Below are 21,597 nucleotides of genomic sequence, written 5' to 3'. Positions count from 1 at the left end.
GACCTACACTGTCCTGATGCGCTGGGGGGAACGCTGGTCAGCTGTCTGTCTTTACAGAGTGTGAATTTGTCTACGGTGCCAAGGAGCTCTTTTCAGGGAATAGGCGGGGTTCCGGTGTGGGCGGAGCCTGTGACATCATCAGGAAGGCGTGGCACTGACAGCATGTGTGCACAGGCAGAACGAGGCCTTGCTGAATTGTAACTGTCGGCATGGAGACCTGTCAGACACGTGGACCACAGCCTGACCTACAGGGCCACCTGCTGGCCAAAGCATGGAAACACCACTACCAACGACTCTGTGGTGTGTGTGTGTGTGTGTGTTCATAAGTGTGTGAGTGTGCGGGCGTGTGTGTGGTAAACACATGACATCTCCTGGTTATTGTGATGGTGGAATCTGTAAGGCAGAGCAGGGAGGAACAGTCAGAGTTCTCCTGGGGGGAGGAGCAGGGAGGAGGCGCAGAAGGGACAGTCAGAGTTCTCCTGGAGAGAGGAGCAGGGAGGAGGTGCAGGAGGGACAGAGTTCTCCTGTAGAGAGGAACAGGGAGGAGGCGCAGAAGGGACAGTCAGAGTTCTCCTGTAGAGAGGAGCAGGGAGGAGGCGCAGGAGGAACAGTCACTGCAGAGCTGAAACCGAATCCTGATTTGCTGTCAGAGAGAGTAAAAGGGGGAGGGGGCCCTGGGGGGGGGAGGGGGAGGGGGCTCAGTGCAGGCAGGATGTCACGCTCACTTCCGGCACTCTACTTCAAAAGTTTGAAAAAAGCTAACTGGTAAGAAAAAAAAAAGATAATATCCTCCGTATTTGTTTTTGAAAACTAAAAACTCTGCATGAGCCCGGAGGCGTCCTGAATGAGAATTACACCGGCATAAAAAAATACAGTCAAGAGATTAAAAATGTACAGCTGAATCCTTATGAGTTATTGCTCACTGCAGAGAGAGAGAGAGAGAGGGAGGGAGGGAGGGAGGGAGAGAGAGAGGGAGGAGTGATCACAGACAGGTCACTCAGGTTGCTTGTGTCCCGGGGGTTACTGCAGGGGGGGGCGGGGAAGTCAGACCAGTTTGTTTTTGGGGGGGGATCTGGGCGCCAGTGCCAGTATCTGCTCGTCTGAAAGGTGGAGGGCGTTTCCGGGGGCGACGGAATGTGCTGGGCCGCTATTGGTCGGCTGGGACGTCTCTGTCGGCCTCGGCCTTCGAGGGCTGCCCCGGGGAGGGGGCGTGGGGGGGGTGGGACACGGGGGCGATGCCGTGGGCCAGGGGCAGAGACGCCGAAACGATGCCCTCCACACCGGCCCCCGCTGCGCTGAGTGCAGCAGCCGGGACCCCAATCAGACCCGCGGGAAACCTGGGGGGGGGCAGAGAGAGGGGCGGGGCTTAGCTCATTACACAACCGGGTGCCAGAGCGACCTTTGGGTCACAGGGCCAGTTCCCTAAACATTACGCAACACTGCCTGCCTAAAACATAAGAATACAAATTCTGGATACGTATATAGAGTACCTAAATACACAAAAATACCACAACAACCTGAACCTAAGAGAAAAGACTGGAGATCACAGATCACACGTGATCATAAACATGGCTACAAGACTCTTGCTTCTTCAGTGGATTTATTTGCGAGCGGTGGCCTAAGAGAACGCTGCCACCTGCTGTACTGGAGGGGCCTAAATGCTGCATGTCAGTGTATCAGACTTAAGAGTTCTAAATGCACAAAGCCCTAACCCATGCAGATATTAAGAGAGAAGGTCTCACCTGTACACACCTGCACCCACCCCCCACCGTGGACCCACCTGCCGTACGCGCCCCCGTTGAGCTCCGCGTGGAGGGCGGAGGGGTCCACGCTGGACCACTGCGACGCAGCCATCAGGTACTCCTTATTCACACAGTTCTTCAGATTGTCCGGGATGCGGCCTGAGGAACGCCAGTCACATCGGTGACATCATTCGCCAGCACATCAGTAACGCCGCTCAGCTCCTCCCACTGTGGGCTCTATGGCGCTATGCCCCTCCCCTTTCACACCTGTCCAGGTTTATGCCCCATAACTCCCCCCTGCATACCTGCACAGGAGTTAAGCCCTATGCCCCTCCTCTGCATAACTGCACCGGTGGTATGTCCCGCCCCCAGCATACCTGTGCAGGTGCTAAGCCCCTCCCCCAGCATACCTGTGCAGGTGCTAAGCCCCTCCCCCTGCGTACCTGTGCAGGTATAAGCCCCTCCCCCTGCGTACCTGTGCAGGTGTAAGCCCCTCCCCCTGCGTACCTGTGCAGGTATAAGCCCCTCCCCCTGTGTACCTGTGCAGGTATAAGCCCCTCCCCCTGCGTACCTGTGCAGGTGTAAGCCCCTCCCCCTGTGTACCTGTGCAGGTGTAAGCCCCTCCCCCTGCGTACCTGTGATGGCGCGGCGCACCTCCCTGGCAGCCTCTTCGCGGGCCTCGATAGACGCCTGCTCGCTGTACCAGGACGTGTGAGGGGTACAGATCAGATTCGGGGCGTCCTTCAGCGCCCCCTGCGAGAAGCTGAGAGAGAGAGAGAGAGAGAGAGAGAGAGAGAGAGAGAGAGCGAGAGAGCAGGGGTGTGACAGGGGCCTGTGCGTGTGTGTGCACATGTCAAAGTGTAAATTTGCAGGTGTAAATGCTCAGGTGTAAACTGGCAGGTGTAAGTGCTCAGGTGTATGTGCTCAGGTGTAAACTGGCAGGTGTAAGTGCTCAGGTGTAAATGCTCAGGTGTAAACTGGCAGGTGTGAGTGCTCAGGTGTGAGTGCTCAGGTGTGAGTGCTCAGGTGTGAGTGCTCAGGTGTACATGCTCAGGTGTACATGCTCAGGTGTACGTGCTCAGGTGTACGTGCTCAGGTGTACGTGCTCAGGTGTACGTGCTCAGGTGTACGTGCTCAGGTGTAAGTGCTCAGGTGTAAACTGGCAGGTGTAAGTGCTCAGGTGTATGTGCTCAGGTGTGCGTGCTCAGGTGTGCGTGCTCAGGTGTACATGCTCAGGTGTACGTGCTCAGGTGTGCGTGCTCAGGTGTACGTGCTCAGGTGTACGTGCTCAGGTGTACGTGCTCAGGTGTACGTGCTCAGGTGTACGTGCTCAGGTGTGAGTGCTCAGGTGTGCGTGGGCGGCCAGGCTCACCTGAAAGGCTCGGTCTCGTGCACGTCCAGGGCGGCTCCTCGTATGCGGCCCTCCTTCAGGGCCTGGGCCAGAGCCTTCTCATCCACCAGCCCCCCCCGCGCCGTGTTCACCAGGAACGCGCCCTGCCGCATCTGCACACGCACACACACACACACACACACGCACGCCGATTAGCATTACACACACACACACCGATTAGCATCACACGCACACCGATTAGCATTACACACACACACGCACACGCACACCGATTAGCATTACACACACACATGCACACGCACACATATACACACACACATGCACGCACACCGATTAGCATTACACACACACACACACACGCACCCGCACACATGCGCGCACGCACACGCACACACACACACTCCCACACACACACACACACACACCTGTTTGATGGTGAAGTCGTTGATGAGGTGGTGGTTGTGCTCGTTCAGGCTGCAGTGCAGGGACACGCAGTCCGAGTGGATCAGCAGGTCCTGCAGAGTGGACATGCGCTGCAGCCCCAGGGACCGCTCCACGCCGTCCGGCAGGTACGGGTCGTAGAAGATCACGCCGAAGCCGAAGGCCTTGGCCCGCAGCGCCACCGCCTGGCCCACTCGTCCTGCGCGGGGGGGCGGGGGGGATTATGAGGGCGTTAGTTTCAGCCCAGAAAAACAGACATGGCGCACGCCGCAAACCGTAAGAAAGCATAACGTAGCATCTGCCTGTAAGCGCCACCCCACCCCCCTCACCCCCCTCACCTCCCCCCCCCTCACCCGATGATGCCCCCCCCCCCCCCCCTCACCGAGCCCGATGATGCCCCCCCCCTCACCCAGCCCGATGATGCCCCCCCCCCCCCACCGAGCCCGATGATGCCCCCCGCCCCCCTCACCGAGCCCGATGATGCCCCCCCCCCCCCCTCACCGAGCCCGATGATGCCCCTCCCCCCCCCTCACCGAGCCCGATGATGCCGAGCGTCTCCCCGCGGATGCGGGCGGCGCCCCCGGCGACCTCGCGGATCTGCTCCACGCTGCCGGCGCGCGTGCCCTCGCGCAGCGCCTGGTGCATCCAGGTGACCCGGCGGTACAGGTTCAGGATGAGGCACAGCGCCGTGTCCGCCGTCTCCTCCACAGAGCACGCCGGGACGTTGCACACCGCAATGCCTGGGGGGGCGGGGGGGGGGGCGTCAGCGAGCGAGAGGGGGAGGGAGGGGGAGAGAGGGAATGAGAGGGGGAGAGAGGGAGTGAGAGGGGGAGGGAGGGGGAGAGAGAGAATGAGAGAGGGAGGGAGGGAGTGAGAGGGGGGGAGGGGGAGAGAGGGCAGGAGGGAGAGATACTTTCAGCATTTCGGTAAGACAAATCACCTGACATACAGCATCCGTTACTCATATCAGGCCTTGAAACCAGACGCTAATGTACAAAACGAAGCTTTCCGCTCAGACACCCTGGTGGATTACTGCTCTCCCGCTCAGCAGGGTTAGCGGCCTGCTCAACAAAGCACACGTGTCTGGCAGAAATCAGCATAATGAAAAAGCACCAACTGCATAAATAGCTGAATATTTATGAATATAAAGGCCCGTAGTTCTTAAAGCTGGTTTGTGAAGCTTGTTCTGTGGTCCTGACCTTGTTTTTAATGTGCAGGTCTCCAGTGTTAGTTATGCGGAAGGAGGAGGCGCATGATTGGCTGAAAGGTGACGGGGGCGGGGCAGGTCTGCTCACCCAGTTCAGCCGCTGCCTTGATGTCCACGTTGTCGAACCCGCTGCCGATCCTGACGATGATTCGGAGGCCTTTGAATTTGTCCAGGTCGTCCCGGGACAGTGTGATGGTGTGGTATAGGAGCGCCCCCACAGCCTCGTTCAGCACCTGTAGGGGGGGAAGGGGGAAACCAGGTTTTTTTAGGAGACTGGATCGTTCACCTGGATACAAAAGAAAAATTGTTTTCCTTTGCACAGTCAGCCATTTAGCAGACAGCTGGTGCTCGGGGACCTCCAGGACATGGGGTAAGGGAGACAGACGGATGGGCAGACAGACAGGCAGACAAATGGACGGATGGGCAGACAGACACAGACAGACGGGCAGACAGACAAACAGGTGGACGGACGGACAGACGGACGGACGGACAGGCAGGCAGACGGACAGATGGGCAGACAGACAGGCGGACGGACGGACAGACGGACAGACAGGCGGACGGGCGGACGGACGGACAGACGGACAGACAGGCGGACGGACGGACGCACGGACGGATGGGCAGACAGACACAGACAGACAGACAGACAGACAGACGGACGGACGGACGGACGGACGGACAGGCAGACGGATGGACAGACAGACAGACAGACGGACAGACAGGCGGACGGACGGACGGACGGGCCGTACCTTCTCGTGGATCTCCTGGGTGGACTGGGCGTCGCAGAAAGCCACCGTGGCCACGTCCTTCAGGATGGGCATCTCCACGGTGCAGTCCCGCCCGTCCAGGAGCGCCACCAGGGGGCGCGGGTGCATAGGGCCGTTCAGGATGGGGGGGCGGATGCCTGCACATGGGCCGAAGAAAAGAACCAATGTTACCTTTTTTTGGGGTGGGGGGTAGTGGTTTAGACAGCATCTCCATCAGGACTCAGGTCAATTCCCGTTAAATTAACTGATATCATGAAATAAATTCCATTCATGAGAATTCAAAAATTCGAATTAAACCCTTTAAGGTGTGAGACCACAAATATGTGATTAGAATGTTCTGAACTGAACATTCTAATGCTGATGTCACAATCACTACTGGTGACTGAACGCAACGGAGTTCTAGAACACTGACTTAGAATTTTGGGGGGAAAAAAACGTTCTAAAAAGCCTTCTTCAAAGGGATTAGTCTATTTTCTGAACTGGCTTAACTGAAACCGGGGCTCCATAGCAACCATCCTTAGGCCATAAAGAGGGCGAGCGGGTCCGTCTCATTGGTGGATCCTCACAGTTTCCCCCAGTCATAGGCTACACAGTAAAACCGCTTTCTGTTCAGATGCCCGTTTCACCTCCTGTCCTTCGGTTCAGCTGTTCTGGCACGGGACTGCATGCCCCCCCCCTTTCCCGCCCCCGCCCAAAGCGTTTGGGACAAGGCCCCGGTCATCTCAGGCCGGGGGGGAGGGGCTGAGAAACCCACCCCCTTTCACCCTCAAGCCTGAATAAAACCGGACTGCTCTCCCAATTGAGGCGGGCCGGTCTCTTTATGAAATCCAAGAACAACATCATTCCTCACTACCCCCCCCCCACCCCAAAAAAAAAACACACACACTTAGCCTCCTTGTTTGCAGGGAGCAGGACGATTTAGAACACACTAATGAGGAGCCACACTCCCACTCCACCCTAAACACCCCCCCCCCCCCCCCCCCCCCCCCCGAGGGTAAACGAGTGCACCGAGCGGGGCAGGGGAGGGGGCAGGGGAGGGGGGCAGATTGGGTGCTGAAGGCTTGAGCCATGACCCAATTTCCTCTGTCTGAAGGCCTTGAGAACCACACCCCCCCCCCACCCCGAGCCCCCAAAAGAACACCACCCTGCTACTGTGCCCAACCACACACACACAGTACATACACACGCGCACACACACACTCCACACATATGCTCACACCTACACATGCCATACACACACACATGCACTCACAACATACACCAACCGATGAGTACTTTTTAAAAAATGCGATACCGAATCATATTTTACGAATAACCACTAGATCTGTGACGTCAACGTATGTTTAAATAATACTGCAACCGTGACAGAGCACCCTGGCCAGCATGCACACACACGCACACACACACACACACGCGCGCGCGCGCACACACACACACGCACACACACACACACACACACACACACACACACACACACACACAAAACAACCCCAAAGCTGCAGACTCGTCTGTGATAAAGGTCACGGGACTTATGACTGACAGACTGAATAAACTGACTGTGCAGTGCTGACAGACAGCACCATTGTCTTTAAGGCTCACGGTGTCCCCCGCCCTCCATTCTAATCTACTGCAGGAGTTCATCCACCCTCACTGTAAGACAATGAGGACAGATGTCCTACTATCAGAGAGAGACACACACGCGCATTCGCATACACACACACGTGCACACACACAGACACACACGTGCGCACACACACACACACGCATGCACACGTGCGCACACACACACACACGCATGCACACGTGCACACACACACACCTAAGATGTGCATCATTAGAAGTGTCAGTCAAAGTTCACCGTCTCACATTCCAGTTAAGAACTAGATGTCAGCCCAGGTCTCCAAACCTTGGATTCCATTATAATTCTCGCGAAGACAGAGCCAAATACTTCCACACGGTTACATGCTGCACACACAGCTTCAAGTGCGAAGACCTGCGTTCATTTCTCCACAGCAGATGAAGTCTACATTCCACAGACTATCACCGGTGTCGACGGCAGTCATGTGGCATCCAGGACCAATCCAGACATAAGTCTGAACGCAAGGATCAGCTCAGTCTGCGGTTTAAGAGTAAAAACAGCTGAACGGAACGTCTTCAAGTCAACTGAAGCCCACTTTTTTTTGTTGTTGTTTGGTTTATAAACTGTGCCCTTCTCCCTCCGGAATTCAGTTGCTCTTCACCCCCAGGAGTTACCGAACCCAAAACAAACCTTTACCACTAAAGCACTAAATCACAAAAGTACCCGACGCTTCGGAACAGAACAACGCTAGCAAAAGGCGCTCTCCAATCTCTAAGCTAATCTCACCAAGATGTGAAACCGGGGCCGCCCACTGCGGGAGCCGACCCCCCAGTACCCCCCCCCCAACCCCGGGGGTCCGCCCCCCCGGCTCAGTTCAATTCAGGGTGCCGTCATTCGGCTTCCCCAGGGCTCCCCAAAGTAAGCGCCGCTTCCTGTTCTCACACTCCCTCCCAAACTGACGGACAGACTGGAATGGGCGGAGGGGGGGACACAATGACTTCTGAACTCTGCCAGGAGCGACGTGGAGACAAACACACCTGTCCATCACGCACCAGGTGACTCACTGAATAGCCAATTACAGCCCCAATGTGCGCTCAGCCGGACAGAGCAATGCACAGCAAGACTGTGACTACACAGAACAGATCGGCTTTAGCATACCGCCGCTAACCGGCTACACAGAACAGACCGGCTTTAGCACACCGCCGCTAACCGGCTACACAGAACAGACCGGATTTAGCATACCGCCGCTAACCAGCTACACAGAACAGACCGGCTTTAGCATACCGCCGCTAACCGGCTACACAGAACAGACCGGCTTTAGCATACCACCGCTAACCGGCTACACAGAACAGACCGGATTTAGCATACCGCCGCTAACCAGCTACACAGAACAGACCGGCTTTAGCATACTGCCGCTAACCGGCTACACAGAACAGACCGGCTTTAGCATACCGCCGCTAACCGGCTACCCAGAACAGACCGGCTTTAGCATACCGCCGCTAACCGGCTACACAGAACAGACCGGCTTTAGCATACCGCCGCTAACCGGCTACACAGAACAGACCGGATTTAGCATACCGCCGCTAACCAGCTACACAGAACAGACCGGCTTTAGCATACAGCCGCTAACCGGCTACACAGAACAGACCGGCTTTAGCATACCGCCGCTAACCGGCTACACAGAACAGACCGGCTTTAGCATACCGCCGCTAACCGGCTACACAGAACAGACCGGCTTTAGCATACCGCCGCTAACCGGCTACACAGAACAGACCGGCTTTAGCATACCGCCGCTAACCGGCTACACAGAACAGACCGGCTTTAGCATACCACCGCTAACCGGCTACACAGAACAGACCGGCTTTAGCATACCGCCGCTAACCGGCTACACAGAACAGACCGGCTTTAGCATACCGCCGCTAACCGGCTACACAGAACAGACCGGCTTTAGCACACCGCCGCTAACCGGCTACACAGAACAGACCGGCTTTAGCACACCGCCGCTAACCGGCTACACAGAACAGACCGGCTTTAGCATACCACCGCTAACCGGCTACACAGAACAGACCGGCTTTAGCATACCGCCGCTAACCGGCTACACAGAACAGACAGGCTTTAGCATACCGCCGCTAACCGGCTACACAGAACAGACCGGCTTTAGCATACCGCCGCTAACCGGCTACACAGAACAGACCGCCTTCAGAAAGCACTATGGCTCTAACCAGCGACACAGCAAAGAGCCTTCACCTAGCACAGAGGAGCAACTGGGACCATAAATAATTACGTCTCACCCTCCAAACACAGCCATCCCACCCCCACACCCACCCCCTTCCAAACAGGTGTTAGAACAGGGTGGGGGGAGGGAGGAGTACACAATAATTAAGGGTGAGGGGGTGGTATGAGCAAATATGGGAGCATATGTTGATCTCAGAAACAGAAAGTTGCAGCAGAGCAGATGCAGTCAGCAAGGATATTTGGGGGGGGGGGGGGGGGGTCACAGAGAGCCAGAAAAACAAATACTGGGGAGAGTGTCTACCCCCAACACAGGCAAGCAGAGCCGCGGGGAAGCTGTGAGCTCAGCTCTGCGTGCAATTACACCGCCAACGCTAACGCCGCGCGCTAAAAACCGCCAGAGCCGCGGAGCTAAAAAACCGCCAGAGCCGCGCGCTAAAAACCCCAAAACACAGCGAACCACACACCCGGGGGGGGGGGGGGGGGGGTGAGGCAAAACAGCGAACCACACACCCGGGGGGGGGGGGGGGGGTGAGGCAAAACAGCGAACCACACACCCGGGGGGGGGAAGTGGGGGACAAAACAGCGATAAATTACCACATGGAAATAAGAAGCGCTAAGGTCACACCCGCTAAAAAAAAAAAAAAAAAAAGGAGGGAGAGCGAACTGTGGAGAAGGGAGAACGCCTGCTAGTGTGTGCAGGAGGGTAAGAGTGCACACACACACACACACAGACAGAGACACACACACACACACACACACACACACACACACACACACACACACACACACACACACACACACACACACACACACACACACACATCCGCATACATACGCGCACACACAATTCCATTCATTCAGTTTCTCTCCCTCTCTCCCTCTCTCTCCACAAGAGTGGATCGCACCGAGGGAGGGGGAGGGGCAGGGTGTGCCGATAGTGCTGCAGAACCCCACCCTGCCTCCTGCCACACACACACACACACACACACACACACACACACACACAGACACGCGTGCGTAAGCACATACGTGCGCACACACAGACGTGCATGCATGCGCACACACACACACACAGACACACACACGCCTCAGGCAGCTCTCCTTTACAGTAGGAAAGGTCCATTCTCCGGCCCCTACCCCTCCCCCACACACAGTAACCCCGCCTTCCCCAAAATTAAAATCTTTCCCACAGATATCCTAACCTTGCATGCTGCAGCTGGGCGACCAGTCTTCCTCCGTCTCTCTCTCTCTCTCTCTCTCCCCCCCTCTCTTTCTCTCTCTACTTTTCCCTCTCTCCCTCCCACTCTCTTCCCTTCTCTCCCTCTCCTTCTCCACTCAGTCAGCGTCAGACTGCTCTTGCCTGGCAAAAATCCGGCACACATCCAGCCCCTCCCCAAAACCCCCATCGCTCCAATCAGACACAAAGCCTGTGCACTGTCGACCAATCAGCACCAACTTAATCAGCATATGTGGGCGGGGACAGAGACGGGTGCTGGAGGCAGTTTTCCGTTGTTTTTTTTTTTTTTTTTAAAGAGACAGCTGGAGTGTTTCCCGGTGCCCTGTGTGACCCCACCGCCCCAACAACGCTCTCCCTCCCTCCCTTTCTCTCTCTCTCTCTCCCGCAATCTCAGCCTCTACAACACTCTCTCTTTCTCAGTCTCTCACTCTATCATCTCTCACACTCTCAAACATTCCTTCGGCAGTCCTTCAGACTACATTCCCAGTGTTTCTGTAAAAGCAGAACTCCTCTCCCTTTATTTCACTGCTCTCAGGGTACGGGCCTCGACAGTGATTTAATTACCCCTCTCTCACTCTGCTCACCGTGTTAAATGAGCGTTTGTGAGTCGCTTTGGCTCCTGACAAATGATTAAATTGTAAGTAAAGTGTTTTTTGCCTCTTTTTAGCATTTCACTTGAATGTTGACAGACACAGAATCAAACCACAACAGCGAAGGAGATACGATTCACAATTTAGCAAGCTCCCAAGCCTTTCCAGCTATCCTAGCGGGTTAGATGTCCCTGTTGTTTCTAATGCTAACTCATGATTAACAGTATAAACCAGTGGTAAGCAGCCCTGTTCCTGGAGATCCAGTTTTCAGTCCAACCCTAACAAAGCACACCGCACTCAGCAGCTAGCGACATCGCTGAGCTGATAATCATTAGGCAGGTGTGCCCAATTGAGGCTGACATGAAAACCTCCAGGATGACAGATCTCCAGGAACAGGGCTGGTTGCCACTGGCATGAACAACATAAACCGGCGAAGAGCCCAGTATTGCCGCTAAACCCTCTGCGATAGTGATGTCACGCACAGTACAAACCCATACTAACCGCTACTGTGCCCCCGGAACTGCCTCTGCACTTCTGCAGTAACCGAGGATTCAGCGTGCCATCTCACCAACCGCAGCTAATAAAAACAGGACTCCCAACGTCGCGCTGCGTGCTATTAATACAATGTGCGAATGTGCGCGTCGAGAGATAGGACGCTGATAGCATCTGCCGTTTCAATCGCTGAATGCAAAAATATCACCTCAGCCATAACATAACGGTAAGAGACGGCCTAAACCTGCCACTGCACATTTATCTGAACACAACCTCAACTCCTTCCACACACAGATTACCTTACAGGGTTCATACATTACCACCTAGTCTAAGTAACAGGGGCACCAAGTACAATACGGTCAGCAAAATGGCGAGCATTCTTGGGCTCAATGGCCTGTTCTCATTATTATATTATGCGACGTTAATACCAAGGAGAATAAACAACTGTAATAAGAGATTAAAACGTGTTCAGATCAATGTAACTATTTTACACTCACAAAATTCAAATGATGTGTGGACATAAGATGCAGCACGGGCTTGTGATGAAAACAACAACAATGCCATGGAAAAATAAAACTGACAATTATTTTCATACCTGGTGATGTGGATTGTTCAGAAAACCGTTTGATGGTTATTCTAGAAAAGTGTATAATTTGAGAGCAATGATTCTGTTTGTGCCTCCTGTCTCGAGGTTGCGGACACCAAAGGTTATTTTATTTTATGTGGTTAGGGCACTGCAAGTTTCCCCTTGCCCTTCCCCCTCACGCCTACCCACCCCCCCCCCCCCCCCCCCCCCATCCAATCCAATCTGCAAAGAGTGCCTTTAACCTCACGACAGCTCTTCTGGCTCCTGGTCCAATGCTCACCTGAATTAATTGGCTCCACAGCCATTTTAAGCCAAACAAACTCCGCCATGCAGAATTGAGCAGCTGCAACCACGCCATCTACCCTAACAGACCTGCAGCCCTGTCAACCCACTGAAGGATCCAGACAATCAGTGGAGCTTGGGGAACTGTTTTAAATGTTAATCATTTTTTAAATTTAAATACATCCAGCTATACAAGCAAATACTATGTACAATAAAAAGCTAATGTCCCACAAGTCGACAAGAGTGTCTGCTAAACACCAGTAATGCAATGAAAGAAGGCTGTCAAATATAAAATGGCACAATCGAGTGTACAAGTATCCATTTCAGTCAAATGCTTCCAAGACTTTCTTTCTAGGAGAGCTGCTGACCTTCGCAGATGCGGTCCAGTCTCTGCCGCTTGACTTTGAGCTTGTCCATCAGAGCCATCGACGGGCAGTTTTCACCCAGGCCAGGGCAGTGCCGTACAGATCTCTACACAGCGCCTCACTCAGGACAGGAGGAAAAACAACCGCTCAATCCACAAAACCTGTGGAGTCGGAGCACAAATTGAGGCAATTCCCCTGAATGTTCGAACGTCTGTGTTCAAATACAAAGCACTAAAATTTAGGTGACCTAAAAGTTGAGAAACTCAGTAATCGATTTTTTTTTTTTTTTAAAGCAGCCAATAAACCACAACACTTGTTATGGGATTTTAAATTATTTCATATTTTCTCAGCCTACAAGGGCGAAGTGCTGGACTCAATCGTCTTTGCATTGCAAACTCACCAGGAAAACAACGCTGTCGGTCAATCGGTCTGTTCCTCACTGCCTGTCTGTCGTTTCCAGTCAAGGATTCCTTTCCATGCCGTCACAGCAAATCAGGTCTGTTAAAGCAAAAAAAGTGTTAGCGAGCATAAATGACTATTTTACATAAAGAAACTGCGTTTAAGGTTTCAATTTGAAAACGGGAACTGGTTCACTGATCCTATCTTAGAAATAGTCGTTATCAAAGCCGTTTCAACACCACCAAATACACCTGACAGGCTTTTCCTCGTGTAAGTTAATGCCACATGCACAAAACTTCACTGTAGACAAACGAGGGGGTGAAAGACCCTGAACAAATCGATCGCAATCCCATTATCCCCCTCCCTCCGAGTGTCTATCGGCTGGCTCAGAAACGACCCTTAAAAATCAGGCTGAAGCGCATGTATTTTTCCGGTGCTTCACACTGACGTGATACCGAACACTTCCTACACTAGCATCTACAATACAGCTGCACTCAGCGTTAATTAGCCGGCTCAAGTAACCGGCCAACTCCAAGACAATGTCTAGATATTAGCTTCCTATGAAGGTTCGCCACCCGACAGAAAACTACAGCCTGATAACTTTAGCCATAACTTAGTGCCAATACATCAGTTACCGCACAGTGATAGTTAACGTTACACAGATTGTCAACAGACTCATCTGCATTAGACATGCCCATAGACCCAGCGTTAGCCACAGCCATGCTATCAGCTTGCTAACGTTAGGCAATGATATCACCCTGGTTCAGCTATACTCCGCCGTGACTAGCTAGCACAAAAGTTAGCTATACAGAACAAAGCTAGCTAAGTAACGTTGCTAACGTTATTTCAAGAAAAATATTTCAACGGTGATTCAACTAGACTAATCTAATCTAGCTACACCCAGTCATGACTTGCTAGCAAACAAGTTAGCTAGTTCTACCGAACAAAGCTACCCTAATTAAGTTATGTTGTTCTGTAATTGTTCTAGATTAATGGGTAACGATATTTAATTGAACACGCAACCATCTAGACTAGGTTAGGCTAATTTTCTCGCAAGCCAACTCCTAAACTAGCAAGGTAAGCTCTTACTAGCTAGCAAGCGAACAGTTAGCTGGCTAGCTAGCAAGTTTGCTAACGGTACCTAAACGACTAATTTCTATATCGGTAGCATCTCTGGCTAGTTTTAAATGACCTGAGTTCCCAGATAAACTACATAACTAACTTGCTGGCTAATTTAAGTGTAATACTTAGCTAGATATGTGCTAGCAATAGCCATAAATTATGGTGTAATATTACTTTTAGCTAGTGCTAACTAGCTAACTCCTGACGAGAAGTAGCTAGCTAGCCACATTACTAGCTAACTGAAGAAGACTGACTAACACCATAATAACAACTGTAAGGCTTTAAACGGAAGTAAATGTGCTAATAACGCTGGTAATTTATTTAGCCGTCGATGTAAACGCCGAATAGCAACTATAGTCTACAACTAACGGTCACGACAATCATTAGCTAGCTAACAAAGCTAGCTAACCTTAGTCGGCTAGCTATCCAGCGGCGTGTGAGGGAGGTACAGAGGAAGCCCATTTCTCTATCGTAGGAAACAGTGGCGCAAAAAAGTCAATTTGTCTTCCTCAAGAACACAACGTGCAAACTCGGTCCGTTTTCCCAAGGCCTTACCTTACATATGGTCCGGACCGCCGCAAGCCAGAGCGGGCCTGTGCTGCGCGTTATTTAATCGACGAAGCGTCTCTTGGCTGTAACGGGACAATGTGAGTGTGTATGCCGCCTTCCCTCTCTCCTCATCGCCATGAAAACTGAAAAGGAGGAAGCAGTAGGTTCACGGAGGTCAGGCCGCTGCAGACGACTGCGTGATGCGGAAAGAGCGGAGCTCTTGTCGGCACTGAAGATGGAGGGGCGCCCACATGTCAAGCGGCGGTACTGCGTCAGCCAGAACACCCCACATTAAGAAGCTCAAATCTGTCTAGTGATTAAACAGCGAAAAAGAGAAGAAGCATGGAATGCATCCAGCAAACGTGAAATGCGGCACTTTCAGGATTTTTTTTTAGGAATAAGGTGTAGCGGAACTGCATATACTGATGAAATAATATTAAACCTTGACTGCAATCACACTGTTCTTCAGAATTTGACATTTTATGTGTATGGTCTTTTTACTCCCTTTCAAGCATTTGTGCAACGTTAGTTTGCGACTTAGTTTCCATTACTTTCGTAGATATATTCATCGGGCTACGTGTAGTTGCTCAGAAATTCCGCAAGAGGTCAGTATATTACCTCGCATCGGATATACATTTTCCGAGCAACAGTTGATGCAGACCACATTAACCCATTGCTCTCATTGTTGTGTCTTTGGGCTTTTAAAATGGCATTCTGTACGTTCTTTTCCAGACAAGTCCAGCAGCCGTCAGAGAAGGCGAGTCCTAAGGATTTTCTTCGCCATTTGGTGGAAGTTTTATGAAGAACAAGCCTACAACGGCCCTATAAAATGCAAGGCTAGGCCATTCTTTCAAGAAAGATACACACAGTATGCTGGCTACATCTCTCCAGCCAGCCAGCACCCCTGTTGCTATTTAGCCCAGCTGGTGACCTCTCTTTGTACACGTGAGAGAGATAAACACCACAGGCCCGGTTGGGGACCTGCTATAGCAGTGGAAAAGACCAGAGATCACTCCTTTGCCTGCCGTTGTAGACCTTGACCCTTAATAATAAATAAATAAAAACTATAAAAACTACTTCCCTAAACCCAATCCAGAAAAGGTTGATGTTCCACAGTCTGCCCTCCCCCTCTCTCTCTCTCTCTCTCACACACACACAGCCCTTTGAACACAAAAATCTCACCACACACCAAGATGCTTTTTTTGTAAAATTAATCTCTAATAAATTTTATTTGTACACAAATTGTGTAAGAGGAAATTTGCCACCTTGTTACACATACAATAGAAATCACCCCAAAGGCCACCGCCCTCCAGTTCCAAGTGGTTTCTTCACACAGGAAGGAAAAAAAAGTTTTAAACAAATGATCACTGTACAATACAATATTACTTGTGCCCTAAAGAATACGACTGCAGCATCTATGTTGTCATTTGAACCCCCTTTTTTTAAACGATGCTTTCTTTTTTGTCTTTTCTTTTCTCAGGATCAACGTTAAAACTAAGAAAGTTTTGAGAGATCATACAGATTAATAACAGCATCGCTGAAGGTCCAACAGAACCATTATTACAGCTCGACTTTTCCTCCCCATTTTCATTTGCTGGTTTGAAAAGAAAAGGAAAAAAAAAAATCAGGCTTTTTTCTGTTAAGGCTTCTGTTGATACAAACTGATCTGGCTGCCTCTGTGCGTCAAATCAAAGACAAACAAAAAAAATAAAATCCAAACACAAGATTCCATTATCGTCTGAGCAAGCAAATGTTCACTGCAGACAGAGGAGAGAAAGTAAAGAAGAGGAGAAGCAGGAAAGCCAGCGGCCAGCTGCAGGCAGGTCCTCACTGACTGGTTTAAGAGTGCCTTAGGGGACCCCCCCCCCCTAAAGCACATGAAGGGCAGGAAGGCTTATTTAAGGGAGTTGAAGGCCTTTCCGCATCTGGCCCCGGCTTCTGGAATGTAAATCTGCTGGATGGACAGTTTCCGTGGCGACCTGCGCTAATTCATCATCATCATCACTGCCGCCGCCACCGCCGCCCTCGTTTTTGCGTTCGCGGGCCGCCATTTTGAGTCCCCGGGGAGGGCAGCTGTGTTCCTGAGAGTGCTCCCGCAGGGTTTGGGGTGGGGGGGGGGGGGTGGGGGGGTGAAAGTGGCGTTTAGTGGGGAGAGCAGCTGTCCCGCCAGTGGTGTTAATTTTCCTCAATGAGGGTCAAGTCCAGTTCTGTGCAGTCCCGCTCAAAGAGGCACGGCTGGGGCCCCTCAACCTCACTCTTCCTCCTCCCTTCCTCTTCCTCCTCCTCCTCCTCCTCTTCTTCCTCGCTCTCGCTCAGAGGGCAGATGCTTGTCCGTCCCAGCCCGTCGGCCGGTGAGAAGGTCCCGCGGAAATCCCCGGAAACGAGCTCCAGGCCCCCGCAGACGGCCCCCCCGCAGGCCGGCGAGGCCGGGTCCAAACGGGGCAGGGGGTCCCCGCTCCGAGTCTGCAGAGGGAGCGGAGAGAGAGAGGGTGAGCGAAGCTCAACCGACAAAAACACCCCCGCACTGGAGCGAACGCAGAGCGCCACACGGGCCACAGAATGCGCTGCTGACGGGCGCTAGCTCAGCGCTTTTAAATGCCACGCTACGGAGGTGGCACAGAGGTGCACAGCGCTCCACCTTCAACACACTTATAGCTCAGAGCACGTTGCACCGCATGTACAAAGTGCAGGACTGACATACGCAAAACCAGTCGCCCACAGCCCGAGCTGCTCTATCAGACCAGCCTGGTTTCAGTTTGAGACAGCAGGGCGGCATGTTTTCAGGTCAGAGATCGTTTCACAGGAGCCTGTGTGTGTGTGTGTGTGTGTGCGCGCATGTGTGTGCGTGCGTGCATGACCGCAACAGCTCTGACAAGCCTGGAATGTGGTAATATCTACGGTAATGGCGTAGGAGGTAAGCACAATCAAAGAGGAAAAAAAGCCAGCAATAAGCACTCAGTTTAATTATCAGTCAGCGAGCTGAGTGGCAGAGGAACTAGAGCTGTGGGACACGAGGACTCCAGGGCATAAAGTCTGCTGACACGCTAACGGCATGCTAACGACATGCTAACGGCACGCTAACGACATGCTAACGGCACGCTAACGACATGCTAACGGCACGCTAACGACATGCTAACGGCACGCCAGGCAGCGAACCGCGCGCGGCCGTGACCCAGGTTCCGGACTTTTCCGTCCGGCCCTCAGACGCGCTCGCACGGCGCTCATGGCGGTCCGGGGATTCCTGCTGTTCCCAAATTCCACGCATGTTTGAGCTGGGAAATGGCCGCCACGCTGTAAGAGGACTCCTTTGTGCCCTTAATTTGAGTACTCGGGAGGGGAACCCTTACAGACACTACCCACACCCCTCCCACCAAGTTCACCCGCCACCACCCCCCCTCCCACACACACAAAGATTTGTCTTCTCATTGATAGATAATGTAAGCCTTTTTAAATTTAAAAGCACAGACACACACATGCGCGCACACACACACACAGTAACGCACGCGCACACACACACACACACTGTGGCTGGAGCTCAGCAGAAGGAAGCAGACAGGCAGGTGTAATATTATCTGTATCTGTGGAGCTGGCCCTCAGGTAAAACCTGAATTAAAGCCCAATGACTCTGACCTGTGTGACAGCAGAGGCACGTCACCGTGCCAACGGACACACAGACTGAATTAAACGCCTTTTAAAACTGAGGAGCTGCACAAAGGAATTGTGGGTAAAGGAGGTGAACACAGAGAGGAGAGAGAGAGAGAGAGAAAGAGGGGAAGGGAGTGGTGAAGAGAGAGAATTTAGAGACTTCTTTCACAATACCAGCAGCTGTATGCAAAGCGTATGCAAATGTATTTGCCTCCCAGGGCATTGTGGGACACTTGCCTGTGTTTGCCCTGTGGGACGGAGAGGCTGCAGTACCGGGCGCAGGGATATGGGGCACCTGTACCCCATTTCTGCACCTCCCAGCTCTACACTGCGCCCCATGCCTGTCTTGTCTGCCTGCCTGCCTGTCTGTCTGTCTGCCTGCCTGCCTGCCTGCCTGCCTGCCTGTCTGTCTGTCTGTCTGTCTGTCTGTCTGTCTGTCTGTCACACACACGCGCACACAGACACACACACACGCGCGTAGACACACACACACGCGCGTGCACACACACACACACACACACACTGGTTAAATATAGCAGCTGCCTGCAGATGGCCAGTGGGCTGTTACAGCAGAACAGAGGACACAGGAATGCAGAGAATTCCCATCAGCCTCCACTGCAGCTGCGCACACTGAGCCGGGGGAGCTGTGCTCTCCATGCACCCTGCCCTGCTTCTGCCCCAGTACTGCCCCATCCTGCCCCAGTACTGCCCCATCCTGCCCTGCTTCTGCCCCAGTACTGCCCCATCCTGCCCTGCTTCTGCCCCAGTACTGCCCTCCTGCCCCGCTTCTGCCCCAGTACTGCCCCGCTTCTGAGCACTGGGCCTCCCTGCTCTCTCAGGTCGGGGGGGGGGGGGGGGGTGAGCGTGAGAGAGACACACAGAGACTCGCCAAGCTCATGGGCACCCCTCTCGCTCTCTAGCATCTCAAAAAAAACAACAAATCTCTCCCTGTAATTACTCCTCCCTCCTGCTATGTTTCCGTGTCTTCACTCCTGCCCCCCCCTGCCCCCGGTGAAATTCCTAACATTTGTGTGTGTGTGTGGCGGGGGTGTTTTGCATTCTCTGATGAATTGGGCGGGGGGGGATAACATGCCACAGGAATGGGGGAATGTTTTTGAGTTCTGTGAACAGACCATTGTGTTACTGCAGTCCCAGGTAGGTGTGTAAACCCCCCTCCGCCCCATCCCACCCCCCATCTATCTTTATTCTTCACCCCCCCCCCCCCCTCGGCGAGAGACAGAAGAGTAATAACAGGAAGCGGGGGCTGGTGAGGGGGGGGGCTCTCCTCACACCACAGAGCCGCTCACACACAGCACTGCCTCTTCACAGCATCGCAGAAACAGAGATGCAACAAATCATAATCCTGCAATTACTGCACTTTCAACTCAGGGCCCCGTTTGAAGATTCTCTTGATGTGCAAAAACAAAAAAACAAAGAAACAAAACCCAAAGTTTGCGGAAGAATAGTGAGCTCATAAACACGGCTGGTGTCTTAGACTGCAGCGTTTTTAGAGCATCTTTGCCAAATTGCGGAAAGCTGATTGACTCTCCGGATTTGTCTCTATTTCTGTGAGGGTGGGGTCACAGAGCAGCCATTTGCACAGAGGGCCACACTCTGAGTAGCTGCTCCAGTGCCTAAGGGGGCCACACTCTGAGCAGCTGCTCCAGTGCCTAAGGGGGCCACACTCTGAGCAGCTGCTCCAGTGCCTAAGGGGGCCACACTCTGAGCAGCTGCTCCAGTGCCGAAGGGGGCCACACTCTGAGCAGCTGCTCCAGTGCCTAAGGGGGCCACACTCTGAGCAGCTGCTCCAGTGCCTAAGGGGGCCACACTCTGAGTAGCTGCTCCAGCGCCTAAGGGGGCCACACTCTGAGCAGCTGCTCCAGTGCCTAAGGGGGCCACACTCTGAGCAGCTGCTCCAGGGCCAATGGGGCCACACTCTGAGTAGCTGCTCCAGTGCCGAAAGGGGCCGTCACTCACTGGAATATTCCGGAGAGGCAGTGGCAGGGACACATGGCATGGTCACATGACCAGGCAGTGGCCAAAGTCATGTGGTACTTCTGCCTGTGCAGCAGTGCCAGGTTTGATCATTAACATCCAACTGTGCGCACATGGTTACGCTTTCACATTCCATTCTGCGAAATGTGTGTGTGCATGCATGTGTGTGTGTATCTGTGTGTGAGAGTGAGAGAGAGAAGGTGTATGTGTGCATGAAAGCGAGATAGAGAGTGTGTGTGTGTGTGTGAGAGTGTGTGTGTGTGTGAGAAAGTGAGAGAGGGTGTGTGTGTGTGTGTGTGTATATGTGTGTGAGAGAGAGAGAGAGAAGGTGTATGTGTGCATGAAAGCGAGAGAGAGAGTGTGTGTGTGTGTGTGTGTGTGTGTGGGTGTGTGCTTCTCTCTCTGCATACAGAAATCAGATTGGAGGGAAAGAGGAAGCTGAGCAGCTGGTCAGCGGCTCTCAGTGGGAGTGGTGCTGTTTATAAAAGGCTGTCTGACCGCAGCCAGGCCGCTCACGCCTGGCATGCTGGGATACCGACATGTGTGCAGCCTGCAGGACTTCCGCAGACTGGCCCTCCACTGGACAGAAACAGCAGAGTGGGACAGAAACAGCAGAGCAGGACAGGAACAGCAGAGTGGGACAGGAACAGCAGAGCGGGACAGGAACAGCAGAGAGTGAAATAGGAATAGCAGAGTGGGACAGGAACAGCAGAGTGGAACAGGAACAGCAGAGCGGGACAGGAACAGCCAAGTGAAACAGGAACAGCAGAGCGGGACAGGAACAGTGCCCTCTCTGTGTTCCAGGCAAAGGGGGTATGGGTAGGGATTCCTGGTTTGACTGGCCGGCCCCTCCCCGCTCACCTGGCTCATCTTGCTGAAGTCGAGGCCGGGCCGGGCGCAGGGCAGGGTGTCGGGGGCGTGGCGCCTCTTCAGGACCGGCTTGCGCATGTCGCAGGGCTGGGAGTGGCACCGCGGGAGCGGGGGCGGGACGGCGCGGCGGGACGAGCACGGGGTGC

General features: G+C 53.2%; 2 protein-coding genes across 6 annotated transcripts in view; both read right to left on the bottom strand.

The window, feature by feature from the left end:
- Positions 1–1,063: 1,063 nt before the first annotated feature.
- On the bottom strand, positions 1,064–15,204 carry LOC118224139 (C-terminal-binding protein 1-like). Of its 5 annotated transcripts, none has more exons than XM_035411345.1 (11): positions 14,948–15,203; positions 13,272–13,369; positions 12,875–13,032; positions 5,488–5,642; positions 4,830–4,974; positions 4,068–4,274; positions 3,519–3,733; positions 3,115–3,245; positions 2,378–2,505; positions 1,781–1,901; positions 1,064–1,337 (listed from the first exon to the last, which is right to left on the bottom strand). In XM_035411345.1, exons 3-11 carry the CDS (start codon positions 12,930–12,932, stop codon positions 1,148–1,150), a joined length of 1,350 nt encoding a protein of 449 aa, XP_035267236.1. In that variant the 5' UTR covers positions 12,933–13,032; positions 13,272–13,369; positions 14,948–15,203; the 3' UTR covers positions 1,064–1,147. The 5 variants fall into 5 exon arrangements, with proteins under 5 accessions (XP_035267236.1, XP_035267237.1, XP_035267239.1 ...); XM_035411346.1 differs by having other exon boundaries at positions 12,875–12,992; XM_035411349.1 differs by having other exon boundaries at positions 1,217–1,337; positions 1,743–1,901.
- A 931-nt stretch (positions 15,205–16,135) lies between these two features.
- Positions 16,136–21,597, bottom strand: part of LOC118223605 (protein FAM53C-like) — a 13,634-nt gene continuing 8,172 nt past the window's right edge. Inside the window, 2 exon segments of the mRNA XM_035410348.1 lie at positions 16,136–17,404; positions 21,443–21,597. The exon segment at positions 21,443–21,597 is cut by the window's right edge and continues 397 nt beyond it. Of these exon segments, the coding sequence (XP_035266239.1) occupies positions 17,117–17,404; positions 21,443–21,597 (443 nt within the window). The 3' untranslated portion in view covers positions 16,136–17,116.

This window comes from Anguilla anguilla, chromosome 3 (assembly GCF_013347855.1).
Source record: "Anguilla anguilla isolate fAngAng1 chromosome 3, fAngAng1.pri, whole genome shotgun sequence".
Taxonomy (NCBI): domain Eukaryota; kingdom Metazoa; phylum Chordata; class Actinopteri; order Anguilliformes; family Anguillidae; genus Anguilla; species Anguilla anguilla.
The sequence above is the reverse complement of the archived record's forward strand: the minus strand, read 5'-3'. Positions and strand labels throughout refer to the sequence as shown.

Bases quoted from the DNA above. Each gene is read 5' to 3' on its own strand.
- LOC118224139 (XM_035411345.1), bottom strand. From the start codon at position 12,932: ATGGCTCTGATGGACAAGCTCAAAGTCAAGCGGCAGAGACTGGACCGC. The intron at 2,506-3,114 runs GTGAGCCTGGCC...TCTCTCTCTCAG, and splicing joins CACGAGACCGAGCCTTTCAG to CTTCTCGCAGGGGGCGCTGA. The intron at 1,338-1,780 runs GTGGGTCCACGG...GCCCCCCCCCAG, and splicing joins AACGGGGGCGCGTACGGCAG to GTTTCCCGCGGGTCTGATTG.